The following is a 14,915-nucleotide window of genomic DNA, read 5'->3' as shown; positions in this document are numbered from 1 at the left end:
GTTGGATGATCAGCCATGATCATATTGAATGGCGCTGCAGGCTCGAAGTGTGTGTGTGTGTGTGTGTGTGCCGTTCGCCTGGTAACCGCGTCGTGCTCCACTTCCCTCCCATGTCCCAAATACGTGCCGGTTTGTAGGTTAATTTACGTCTCTAACATAGCCCCTGGTGTGTAGGGAGTGGATGGGAACGGGTCATCAGTGGTCGGCGTGGACTTGATGGGCCGAAGGGCCTGTTTCCATGGTGCTTTTTTCAATCAGTCAATGTCAACTGGCCCTTTGGTCCACCGAGTCCGCGCTGACCACCTGTTGACAATAGTTCCATGTTCACCTGCTGGGAAAGAGTGGGAGTGAAGGATGAAAGGGAGAGGAGAGAGGGAGACGGGGGGTGGGAAGAAGGATGGGGAGTCAAGGGGGGTGAGGGGGGGGGGGAGAGAGGAGGAGGTGTGAGAGAGGAGGGGGGGGGTGAGAGGGTAGCGGGGGTGAGAGGGCACGGGGGTGAGAGGTGAGGGGGTTGAGAGGGGAGGGGACAGGAGGGGAGTGGGGGGGAAGGAGATTGAGGGGAGGGGGGTGAGAGAACGAAGAGGGGAGAGGAGAGACCGGGAGGGGAAGGGGGAACAAGAGGGACAGGGAAAGGGAGTGAGGGGAGGAGAGGGGGAGGAGGAGAAGAGCGGGTGGAGGTAAGAGGGGAGGGGGAGTGGGGGATGGAGGTGGGGGGTGAGAGAGGTGGGAGAGGAGGGGAAACAAGGAGACTGATGACCTCTCCCCCTTCCAGTCGAGTCGCCGCGGCAAAATTGAATGCGACGATGGGATGGAGCCGGCTGCACTGGGGCTGCGATCCGTGCGTTGTCTCATCAGTCACCCCATCTTCAGAACCAACAGCATGGTGAGGGGGGGGGGGGGGGTAGGGGGGGGGAGGGGGTGAGAGGGTGGCAGTGGGATGTTCAGCCCTGTGGAGTGGTGCTAGCCCATCCACTACTGAGCCCATGACCCTCCCCACCATCTCTCTTCCCCCTGTCTCTTCCCCCTCTCTCACTCCTCTCTCTCACCCCCTCTCTCACTCCTCTCTCTCACCCCACTTTCTCATCCCCTTCTCTCTCACCCCCTTCTCTCTCTCACCCCCCTCTCTCTCACCCCTCTCTCACTCCCTTCTCTCTCACCCCCTGCTCTGACTCACGGCTGCCTGCCCCGTCCCTCTCTCACCACAGATGAAGTTCCACACGATCTTCGATGTGGACCCGCAGGCGGACTGGAAGGACACGGTGGAAATCAGCATCAACGCCAGCAGGTGACCACAGACCCCGGGGGGGGGGGGGGGTGGAGGGGAGATGAGGGGGGGGAGGGGAGGGGAGATGAGCGGGGGCAGATGTAAGGGGTAGTGAGGAGGGAGCGCTGTGGGAGATGAGGGAGTGTTGTGGGGGGGGGGAGGGGGGGTACGTGTATTCCTATTGTGGGAACTGATCCCAGCTCAAATGTTCTTTGTTGCCAGTAACAATGAAGCCCATGATACACGAGGCAGCTTCCAATTAAAGAGCATCATAGTTAAATACGAGGTTAACGTCATCATCAAAGGGTGAGTGGCTGAAGCACAGACGCTCGGGAGGAGGAGGGGGGCTGTGAGGGGGAGGGGGCTGTGAGGGGGAGGGGGCTGTGAGGGGGAGGGGGATGTGAGGGGGAGGGGGATGTGAGGGGGAGGGGGATGGGAGGGGGAGGGGGATGTGAGGGGAAGGGGGCTGTGAGGGGGAGGGGGATGTGAGGGGGAGGGGGATGTGAGGGGGAGCGGGATGTGAGGGGGAGGGTGATGTGAGCGGGATGTGAGGGGGAGGGGGAGGGGAGGTGAGGAGGGAAAGTGGGAGGGGGTAGGGGGAGGGGGAAGGGTGGGGAGAGGGAAGAGTGGGGGGGCACAGAGGGTCTGAAACTTTGTTTTATCTTGTCCCAGTATCGACTCTACACAATACATAAACTTCACGATGAGCAAGGCTGAAACAAAGCCCATCTCTCACGCTTACAAGGTAACTCTCCCCCCGCTGCTCGCTTGCTCTCCCTTCCTCCCCTCCTCCCCAGCTCCAGGGCTGGGAACAGCAACATTTAGAGGATGTGGAGGCTTTGGAGATGGTGCAGAGGAGGTTTACCAGAATGTTGCCTGGATTAGAGCGTCTCAGCTGCAGGGAGAGGTTGGACAGACGGACTGTTTCCTTTGGGACTTCAGAGGTTGAGGGGAGACCTGATCGAAGGATATTACCCCAGGGGGGTAAATTACCCGTCGGAACTTCACCGGGGTGGAAATGTCAAAGACGAGAGGGCAGAGATTTTAGGGTTAGAGGGGTCATTCTCCTCCCCTAACCTCGCTAACCCTCTGTCTTCCCTCACCCTCTTCTCCCCCCTCCACTCTCTCACCACTCTCCTCTCTCCCCCTGTCCTCCTCTCCACTCCTCCCTCTCCCTTATCCTATCTTCCCCCTATCCTCTCTCTTCTCTCCCCATCTCCCCTTCCCCTTCACTCTCTGCCTCTCATTCTCATCCCTCATTGCTTCATCCTCTCTCTCTCCTCTGACACTCTCAGCCCTCCTTCCTTTACCAGCTCTCTCTCAGTGGGTGAACATAGAATTAGTGTGAATGGGTAATTATTGATCGGCATGGACCCGGTGGGCTGAAGGGCCTGTTGCCATTCCTGTTTCAGTTGACTGATTGAAAGATACAGCACGGAAACAGGCCCTTCAGCCCACGGAATCCATGCTGACCATCGACCACCCATTCACACCAGTTCACCGTTATCCCACATTCTCATCCACTCCCTACACGCGGAAATTAACAGAGGGCCAATTAACACATACACATGCACACATACACACAAACGGGCACACACACACATGCACACACACACACTCAAACACACATCACACACGGACACACACAAACACACATGCACACAGAGACACACATACACGCACACATACACACACAAAGTTACATACACACATCCACATACACAGACATATTCACATTCACACACACATACACACGTACACAGACACACATACACACAAACACTCATACACACACTCAAACACACATTCACTCACACACCCACACACACGTACATATATACACACATACACATACAGACACGCACACACACACATAAACCAATACTCACACATACACACACCTACACAGACATACACACTCACACATACACCCATACACACAGTCACACATACAGCCACATACACACTTTTATGCACCCATACACACTCAAACACACATACACACACTCAAAGACACATGCACTCATACATACACACATACATGCACATACACACACATATAGACACACACTGACACACACATAAACCAATACACACACACACACATGCACACACACACACATACAAACTCACACACATGAGTGTGTGTGTCAGTGTATGTGTGTGCATATAAGTGTGTGTGTACACACACACACACTTATATGCACACACATACACTGACACACACAAACAAATACACATACACGCACAAGTACACATACATACACACACATATACACATACATCCATACAAATACACAGACATACATACACATTCACATACACACACATAACACAAATACACACATATACACAAACACACATATACACACACACATCCACTCACGCGTACATACACATAATCAAACACACACATGCACATACTCAAATACACATGCACACACACACACAGATAAATACAGACATATATTCACACACCTACACACACACGCACACATACACACGCACACCCACACACATACACACACGCGCACACACACATGGACACTTACACACACACTCAAATACCCATACACACATGCACACACACATACAGACACATGGACACTTACACACACACTCAAATACCCATACACACATGCACACACACATACAGACACTTACACACACACATATTCACATTCATACACACATACATGCACACAGACACACGCACACATAGACACCTACACGCATACACACATATTTACATTCACGCACACCCATACATGGACATAAACACATACACAAGCAAACTCACACACGTACACACACACATACACAAACATACACACATACACGCACACTGACATGCAGACCTACACAAAAACACAGACACAAACACACATACACATATACACACTCAAATACACATACACACTCACACATATATGCACATACACGCACATACATATGTATACACATACAGACACACACACTGACACACACATAAACCAATACACACACATATATACACACATACATACACACTCACACACATATACACACAGACACACACACATACACACACTTATATGCACACACACAAACACATACATACACAACCATACACTCACAAATACACACATACATACACACACATACATACACACACACACACACACAAACACAAACATTTACACACGCATCCATTCACACATGCATGCATACACATAATTAAACACGCACATGCACATACTCAAATACAAATGCACACACTCAAACATACACAGATAAACACAAACATATATTCACACACACACCCATGCACACCCCCACACATACATGCACACACACACGCAGACACACGCACGAAACACACAAACATACATGCACTCAAACACACATACACATACAATCAATCAAACACACATATACACACACACGTATTCTCATTCACACACGCACACATACTTGCATATATGCACACAAACACATAAACCCATATACACCCATATACATTCACACAATACACACATTCACATACACTTGCACACCCATACACACACTCAAACACACACACCTACACACACTTAAATACTTACACACACACACACATACACACACTTAAATACTTACACACACACACACACACACATGCACAAGGCACATGCGTCAGCTTAGGCAAGGTAGGAACTGCCTACCCTGATTAAATTATAAAATGATAATTATTAAATATAAATAGTAAAGGCACAGGAGAATTATGCCTACGTAAGAGATCGATCGAAGAGGCATAATTCTCCGTGCCTTTTGTGCGTAGTACATGTAATACGGGAAAGTGTGTGCAGCCCACGTGCCGTCGGTACTGCTTCAAGTCGTCAATTTCAAGGGGAGCTGAAGGCAGCTGAAATTCTGCCTTTGCAGCATGCACTGTGTACTGCACATGCGCAGCACAGGCCGCTGTAAAGTGGGAAGTGGCTGTAAAAGGACAGCGCCACTGGGGAGGAGGGGTGGGGGGAAGAGAGTTGCTTTCACAGGTGGGGAGTCTGGCCAGGGGTAAAGTTGCGGGATGGCAGGAGTGTTGAGAAGGAGGGGGTCGGGGATCAGGCCAGCAAACAACTCAAGAGCGGATCAGCGGGCGATGGATAACAGGACAGCAGGCGGTGGAGCTTAATCCATGTGTCAGTGCAAGTAACCTCAATTGGTCCCATGTTCTCGCTGACACAGGAGTAACCTCCACTGCCCGCTGTCCTGTTATCCATCGCCCGCTGACCCGCTCCGCTCTATGATCTTTGCTCTTGAGCTGTTCCCCTCACTGTTCAGATGGAGAGCACTGCCAGAGGTGAGCGGGCCGGTAAAAGGCGCTGAGGTCCCGGCGGCCGCTCGCAGCCACTCGATCTGCTTCCCTCCCGGCCACAATGCGGTGGCTCCATGGCAGAGAACCGTGGCTGCAGTGAGTGAGTGGGTTACAGGCATGATCCCCGACCCCCTCCTTCTCAACGCTCCTGCCCTCCCCACAACTTTACCCCTGGCCAGACTCCACACATGCTGTGAAAGGAACTCTCCCCCCAATTGGTCCCTTGAACCAGTATAGTCATTCAATAAGATCACAACTGATTCAACTTGTCCCAGTGTGCTCCCGTTTTTCCCACCATCTCTCCACCTGACGTCATCCTTCACCCCCCACCCATTCAGTAATTCAGATTTGGAAGCCTTGCCAAATTGTATTGTTACTTTCTTTATTTTTATTCTTTATTTTTACGGAGAGGAGAACAATCTGCGCATGCGCGGTTTAAGATTTTTTAAAAGCCAACTGACTGCCTATCCTGAGTAATTACTCATGGCACGTGCCCGACACACACACACACACACACACACACACACACACACACACACACACACACACACACACACACACATATATACATATACACACACACCTACCCACACAGACACATACACACTCACACTCGCGTACACACACACACTCACACAGAGTACCCGGGTGTCTGGTGCTGTCAGGCACTAACACTACTACTGCGCCCTTGTGCCACCTCAGAATATCTATGCTGGGGCATCACACACAAATACATACACACGCAAACACACACATATACACACACATATTCACATTGTCACACACACACACACACACACACACACACTCTCAGACACACACCCTCACACACGTCCACACACACACATCCACAAACACACACCCTCGCACACACACGCACATATTCACACACATGCCTGTGCACACACCTACACGCCTATGCTCACGCCTACACACACACACAAACACATACCCACATACACACAGACACATACACACACACACCCATACATACGCACACACATATACACACATATATTCACACACATACATTCACACACACATACACTCACATACACGCACACATGCATACACATACATGCATACACATACATACACATGCACGCACACACATATACACACACTCGAACACACACACACATACAGTGACGTGCGGTGAGGCACTGGCTAGTATCAATTGCCCGGCCCTCCCTTATTGATCACCGCATCTCCCCGAGGAGAGAAGGGGGAGAGAGAAGGGAGAGAGGAACGATGGCACGTTATAACGTGCTGCCGTCCCATTCTGACTGCTGCCGAACCCCCCACCGCATCATTGCACCCTTCTTCACGGCGGCTCAGTGATGTCTCGGCTCTGACAATTCGAGGGATCTAACCGGTAACAACACTAAGAGCAGCCCCGGACCGACGCGTTCCCCGACTGCTGAAGCTCGCTAATGTGGAGGGAGAGTGAGATTGCGTCAAATACGTAGGCTGAGCCTACATAATTGACGCTTGCTCTTCCTCCACTGGGCTCAAGACACGCACCCTTGTGAGGCAGATGTGATCGCTGCCTCCCCTGGTGCTTTTTCATTGCAGTTTTATGTGAGACCGGCGAGCCTAAATTTAATATATTTATACGTGAAATAGGTTACCTGGATTATGGAAGGTGAGGACATCTAATGAAGGGGTTTACAAACATTACTTTGGTGACATACATAGAGATAGTAACAGGCACACGCTTATTGCCTGTACTCCATGCAGTTTCTGAGTGGTTGCGCAATCAGAGGGGAGGCTCAGCCCGTCGCTGCCTCACCTCATCTCTCCCTGTATTTGCATCGGCTGTGTAAATTTGGCGATTTTGCTTATAAAAAATGATTAGATTCATATAGAAATTACATTTATAACACAGATCAGTAGAGAAATCTTTATAATTACGTTTATTTTATTATTATTTTTCTTTACTTTTCTTAACGGATATTTTCATTGGGAGTATGACAGATGAGGCTCTGCCTCCCCTGACCGCACGTCCCTGATACAGACACACACTCACACGTACACAGACACACACCCATACACACACACACACCCACACAAAACCGCACACCCAGTCATACATACACACACCCATACACGCACATACATGTGCAAACACACAAAAACACACACATGCAAACACACATATGCACACACATACATATGCAAATCCACACATTCACACACACTTACACATACACACACACACCACGCACAAACACACATACACACTGACATACACACACATACCTGTATAATCACACACACATACATTCACACACACACAGACACATACACACACATATACATGCTCATATACACACAGGCACACACACCTACACACATATACACACACCTACACACAGCGGCCCACCCACACTCACAAACACAAACACATACACACACTCACACATACACACCCACACATACACACACCTACACACACACACACACACATTAAAACACACATACATATACACACACTAAAACACACAGACACACACACACACATAATCACACACACACACCTATACACACACACCTACCCACACACACACACCTACCCACACAGACACATACACACTCACGCGCGCACGTACACACACAGACACTCATACACACAGACACTCACACAGAGTACCCGGGTGTCTGGTGCTGGCGCATTAACACTACTGCTGTGCCATCGTGCCACTACTATGTTTTATATTATCACCCATCTATGTTGGGGCATCACACACAAATACACACACACATACACACAGATATTCACATTCTCACACACATACACCCACTCTCAGACACACTCACACACACACCCTCACCCACACACACACACATATTCACACATACACACACGTACATGCGTGTGCACACACATACACGTGAACACATGCACACCTACACTCACGCCAACACACACCCACATACACACACACACACACACATACACACACACACACATTCACATTCACACACACAAACACATACACACACATACACACACATACATACACATGCACACACGCATATACACACACACTCAAACACACATACACACACTCAAAACAACATACACACTTACACACACATACATACATATTCACACGTACAGACACACCCATACACACACACCCGCACACCCAGTCACATACACACACCCATACACATACATACATGTGCGCACACACAAAAACACACCTACATGTGCACACACACATGAAAACACACACACATACAAACGCAAATCCACACCAACACATAAAGTTACACACTTACACACAAACACACATACACAAACACACACTTGCGCACATTCAAACACACATACACATATATACTCACACATACACACTGACACACACACACTGACACATACACACACACACACATCCACACGAATACATATACACACATAATCACACACACATACACACACACACATACATGCGCACACACACGGACACATTTCTCATATACACACAGGCACACACACCTACACACACATACACACACACACACACCGGCACACCCACACACACACACACAAACACAAACACATACACACAGACACACTAGATACACTACATCCATTGGCTCCCCTTCATCCATTTTGCTTGTCACATCCTCAAAAATTCCCAGAAGATGTCAAGCATGATTTTCCTTTCAGAAATCAATGCTGACTTGGACTAAGCCTTTTACTGCTATCCAAATGCCCCTTTATTACCTCTTTAATGATTGACTCCAACATCTTTCCCACCACCGAAGTCAGGCTACCTGGTCTGTAATTCCCCGTTTTCTCTCTCTCGCACCTTTCTTGAAAAGTGGGATAACATTAGCTATCCTCCAATCCACAGGAACAGATCCTGAATCTATTGAACATTGGAAAATGATCACCAATGTGTCCACTATTTCTAAAGCCACTTCCCTGAGGACCCTGGGATGCAGACCATCAGGCCCAGGGGATTTATCATCCTTCAGTCCCATTTGCCTACCCAATACTATTTTTCGAACTAATGAAATTTTATTTCAGTTCCTCTACCCCCTTAGATCCTCTGTCCTCCAGTTCATCTGGGAGATTGTTTGTGTCTTCCTTAGTGAAGACAGACCAAAATACCTGTTCAACTCTTCTGCCATTTCCTTGTTACCCATAATAATTTCACCCGTGTCTGCCTTCAAGGGACCCACATTTGACTTTGCTATTCTTTTTCCCTTAACATATCCAAAGAAGCTTTTACTGTCCTTCTTTATATTCCTGGCCAGCTTCCTCTCATACTTCATCTTTTCAGCCCATATTGCCCGTTTTGTTTCCTTCTGTTGTCCTATGAAAGTTTCCCAAGGAGAGAGGGGGAGGGAGGAGAGAGGGGGGAGGACGGGAGAGAGAGGGTGTGCTGAGAGGGGTGAGGTGAGGGGAGAGAGGAGAGGGGGGGGGGAGAGGAGAGGGGGGGGAGAGGAGAGGGGAGGAGAGATGGGGAGGGGAGGAGAGTTGGGGAGAGTAGGAGGGGGGGAGAGGGAGGGGGGGGGTGAGGAGGAGGGGAGAGAGAGAGTGCCTTTTTATTTCAACCCAAACAACCATTTGCAGGCAGTGCTTTTTAACTTTAACCATATTTTCATTTTCAAACCACATTAAGGGTACTTACTCACAGTTGTGTGGACATTTGTTCAGTTTTATTCACAGCTCAGAGAAACATGACCCTCTGCCTTCCTCCAGCTTGCAGACTGATTGAGGCACACCACTTCCTGGTTTTATAGTCCCTCCCCCCTGCCGCCAGCAGGGGCAGCAGAGAGAATGGGGAATTTTGTAAAATCATTCATTTCTCTGTCATATTTCATCGACGGGAAAAATCCTCGGCACACCTACGGCGGAGGGGGGCTCTGAGCGAGGTGGCCAAAAATGACGGCCATAGGTGGTGGCGTTCTCTCGGAAATCGCAGCATAGATGGCCAAAACCGGTCAAGAACAGAGTTTTAGTAATATAGATAATTGTTCCCAGGCCTGATCCCCGCTGAATACTGTTTCCAGGCCTGATCCTCCTGCAGCCACGTCTCAGTAATCCCCACAATGTCAAATCTACCAACCTATAAATGAGCCTCAAGCTCATCTACTTTACTTCTTACACTTCACGCATTCATATACAATATTTTTAATATCTTACGCATCTCACCTTTCACATCGATCCCTATTACACTTGGCCAAACTCTCCTATCCATTTGTGAGCTTTTGTACCATGTGAATTTCCGACAGCGCTCCCCCGCTTGCCGTGGCCCCCGCCTTTGAGATGTGTGTGTGTGTGTGTGTGTATATGTTCCACTCTGACAGTCGCTGTTCCAGTTCCCGGTTTTTCAGGCAATTGCCGGCAACTTGACAGTCGCCGCAGTCTGCTGAAAAATCGCCGAAAGTGGGACAGGCCCATAACACTACTGCTGTGCTATTGTGCCACCCCTATGTTTTATATTATCACCCAGAATATCTATGTTGGTGCATTGCTTTGGAGTGAGAGGGGCAGAGTTTAATGGAGATATGGGGGGCTGCAGGCGGGCAGTGGGAGGGAGGTCGCTAAATCTGACTGAAAACATCCAGTGAATCGGCCTCCATTGCTTTCTGTGGCAGAGAATTCCACAGATTCACAACTCGCTGGTTGAAAAAAGTTTTCATCTCAGTCCTAATTGGCCTCAATGGCCAGTTCATTTAAAAATAAATTGGATAGTTATATGGATGGGAAAGGAATGGAGGGTTATGGTCTGAGCGCAGGTATATGGGACTAGGGGAGACTATGTGTTCGGCACGGACTAGAGGGGTCGAGATGGCCTGTTTCCGTGCTGTAATTGTTATATGTTATATGTTATATGTTATATATGTTAATTCTCAAACTGTGACAGCTGGTTCTGGACTCTCCCAACATCAGGAACATTTTTCCTGCATTAGAGAGGGGGGAGAGGGGCACAGGTGAGGGGGGAGAGGGTGGGCAGGAAGAATGGGATGGGGAGAGAGGGAGAAGGGGTGGGGAGTGGTGGGTGGGAGCGAGAGGGGTAGGTGGGAGAGGGGAGGGGGTGGGGAGGAAGAAGGGGGTGGGTGGGAGGGAGAGGGGTGGGAGGGAAAGGGGTATGGGTGGGAGAGGGAGAAGGGGTGTGGAGTGGTGGGTGGGAGGGAAAGGGGTAGGTGGGAGAGGGGAGGGGGTGGGGAGGAAGAAGGGGGTGGGTGGGAGGGAGAGGGGTGGGAGGGAAAGGGATATGGGTGGTAGAGGGGGTGGGGAGGGAGAGGGGGGTGGGTGGGAGGGAGAGGGGTATGGGTGGGAGAGGGTGTGGGGAGGGAGAGAGGAGAAGCCCCCAACTGACAAGCTCTACCCCTTCAGGTGGAAAACTTGGAGCAGCGGAGTCTTGCTGTGAGCATCACCTTCCTCGTCCACGTGAAGATCTGGCCGGGCCTGACCTGGGATGACCTGCAATTGTCCAGCTCCTGGGTGAGGAAGAGGAGAGGAGAGGGGGAGTGGAGGGGGGAGAGAGAGGAGAAGGGAAAAAGTCTGGGGAAGAGTTGTATAGAGAGTGGGTAGGGGGTGAGAGGGGAGGAAGAAGGGGAGAGAGAGAGATGTGCGGTGAGAGTGGGATGTGGGAGAGGGATGTAGGGAAGAGCGAGGAGGGAGAAGGGAGAGAGTATGGGGAAGGGGTGCATGGAGAGGGTATGGGGAACGAGGGTAGTGAAGAGAGGTGTATAGTGATATAGTGTATAGTGAGAGTACTGAGGGGGAGAGAAGGGAGGAGAGCAGGGTGTGTAGAGAGGGGGGAGACTGGGGAGGTGGGAGCGCGAGAGAGAGGGGGCGTGCGCGGTCTCTCCCCTCACACACACCCCTCACGTACTCCTCTCTCTCCCCTAGCATGGGGACAAGTCCTGTCAGCAGAAGATGGACCTGCCTCAGATTGAGGCGATGGACCCCTCAAAGGTACAAGACACCCTCCCCTCCTCCATCCATAGAAACATAGACATAGAAAATAGGTGCAGGAGTAGGCCATTCAGCCCTTCGAGCCTGCACCGCCATTCAACATGATCATGGCTGATCATCCAACTCAGTATCCTGTACCTGCCTTATCTCCATACCCCCTGATCCCTTTAGCCACAAGGGTCACATCTAACTCCCTCTTAAATTTAGCCAATGAACTGGCCTCAACTACCTTCTGTGGCAGAGAATTCCACAGATTCACCACTCTCTGTGTAAAAAATGATTTCCTCATCTCGGTCCTAAAAGTCTTCCCTCTTATCCTTAAACTGTGACCCCTTGTTCTGGACTTCCCCAACATCGGGAACAAACTTCCTGCATCTAGCCTGTCCAACCCCTCAAGAATTTTGTACGTTTCTATAAGATCCCCCCTAAATCTTCTAAATTCTAGCGAGTACAAGCCGAGTTTTTCCAGTCTTTCTTCATATGAAAGTCCTGACATCGCAGGAATCAGTCTGGTGAACCTTCTCTGTACTCCCTCGATGGCAAGAATGTCTTTCCTCAGATTAGGAGACCTAAACTGTACGCAATACTCCAGGTGTGGTCTCACCAAGACCCTGTACAACTGCAGTTGAACCTCCCTGCTCCTATATTCAAATCCTTTTGCTATGAATGCTAACATACCATTCGCTTTCTTCACTGCCTGCTGTACCTGCATGCCTACTTTTAATGACTGGTGTACCATGACACCCAGGTCTCGTTGCATCTCCCCTTTTCCTAATCGGCCACCATTCAGATAATAGTCTACTTTCCTGTTTTTGGCACCAAAGTGGATAACCTCACATTTATCCACATTATACTGCATCTGCCATGCATTTGCCCACTCACCCAGCCTATCCAAGTCACCTTGCAGCCTCCTAGCATCCTCCTCGCAGCTAACACTGCCCACCAGTTTTGTGTCATCCGCAAACCTGGAGATGTTGCATTCAATTCCCTCGACCAAATCATTAATATATATTGCAAATAGATGGGGTCCCAGTACTGAGCCTTGCGGGACCCAACTAGTCACTGCCTGCCATTGTGAAAAGGACCCGTTTACTCCTACGATTTGCTTCCTGTCTTCCAGCCAGTTCTCTATCCACATCAATACTGAAACCCCAATACCATGTGCTTTAACTTTGTGTACTTATCTCTTATGTGGGACTTTGTCAAAAGCCTTCTGAAAGTCCAGATATAACACATCCACTGGTTCTCCCTTACCACTCTACTAGTTACATCCTCGAAAAATTCTACAAGATTCGTTTACATTTCATAAATCCATGCTGACTTTGTCCAATGATTTCAACACTTTCCAAATGTGCTGCTATCTCATCTTTATTAACTGATTCTAGCAGTTTCCCCACTACCGATGTTAGACTAACTGATCTGTAATTCCCCGTCTTCTCTCTCCCTCCCTTTTTAAAAAGTGGGGTTACATTACTACCCTCCAATCCTCAGGAACTACTCCAGAGTCTAAAGAGTTTTGAAAAATTAACACGAATGCATCCACTATTTCCGGCTATTTCTGGCTACTTCCTTAAGTACTCTGGGATGCAGCCTATCTGGCCCTGGGGATTTATCGGCCTTCAATCCATTCAATTTACCTACCACTTCACGGCTAACCTGAATTTCACTCAGTTCCTCCATCTCATTTGACCCCCGGTCCCCTGCTATTTCCGGCAGATTATTTTTGTCTTCCTTAGTGAAGACAGAACCAAAGTAGTTATTCAATTGATCTGCGATGTCCTTGTGCACCATGATCAATTCACCTGTTTCTGACTGCAAGGGACCTACATTTGTTTTAACAAATCTTTTTCTCTTCACATATCTATAAAAACCTTCGCAGTCAGTTTTTATGTTCCCTGCCAGTTTTCTTTCATAATCTATTTTCCCTTTCCTAATTAAGCCCTTTGTCCTCCTCTGCTGGGCTCTGAATTTCTCCCAGTCCTCTGGTAAGCTGCTTTTTCTGGCTAATTTGTATGCTTCATCTTTTGTTTTGATATTATCCCTGATTTCCCTTGTTATCCACGGATGCACTACCTTCCCTGATTTATTCTTTTGCCAAACTGGGATGAACAATTGTTGTAGTTCATCCATGCAGTCTTTAAATGCCTTCCATTGCATATCCACCGTCAACCCTTTAAGAATCAATTGCCAGTCTATCTTGGCCAATTCACGTCTCATACCCTCAAAGTTACCTTTCTTTAAGTTCAGGACCCTTGTTTCTGAATTAACAATGTCACTCTCCATCCTAATGAAGAACTCAACCATATTATGGTCACTCTTGCTCAAGGGGCCACGCACAACAAGATTGCTAACTAACCCTTCCTCATTAC

At 48.9% G+C, this 14,915-nt stretch overlaps 1 protein-coding gene across 1 annotated transcript in view; it reads left to right on the top strand.

The window, feature by feature from the left end:
- The window catches only part of LOC116989741 (integrin alpha-X-like), a 40,354-nt gene that overhangs the window by 16,087 nt on the left and 9,352 nt on the right, over positions 1–14,915 (top strand). Inside the window, exons 5-10 of the mRNA XM_033047333.1 lie at positions 773–883; positions 1,206–1,285; positions 1,487–1,570; positions 1,937–2,009; positions 11,962–12,069; positions 12,481–12,546. Of these exons, the coding sequence (XP_032903224.1) occupies positions 773–883; positions 1,206–1,285; positions 1,487–1,570; positions 1,937–2,009; positions 11,962–12,069; positions 12,481–12,546 (522 nt within the window). The remainder of the gene's footprint in view (positions 1–772; positions 884–1,205; positions 1,286–1,486; positions 1,571–1,936; positions 2,010–11,961; positions 12,070–12,480; positions 12,547–14,915) is intronic.

This window comes from Amblyraja radiata, chromosome 29, assembly GCF_010909765.2.
Source record: "Amblyraja radiata isolate CabotCenter1 chromosome 29, sAmbRad1.1.pri, whole genome shotgun sequence".
NCBI lineage: Eukaryota > Metazoa > Chordata > Chondrichthyes > Rajiformes > Rajidae > Amblyraja > Amblyraja radiata.
Note: the sequence above shows the minus strand (reverse complement) of the source record. Positions and strands in the feature narration are given on the sequence as shown.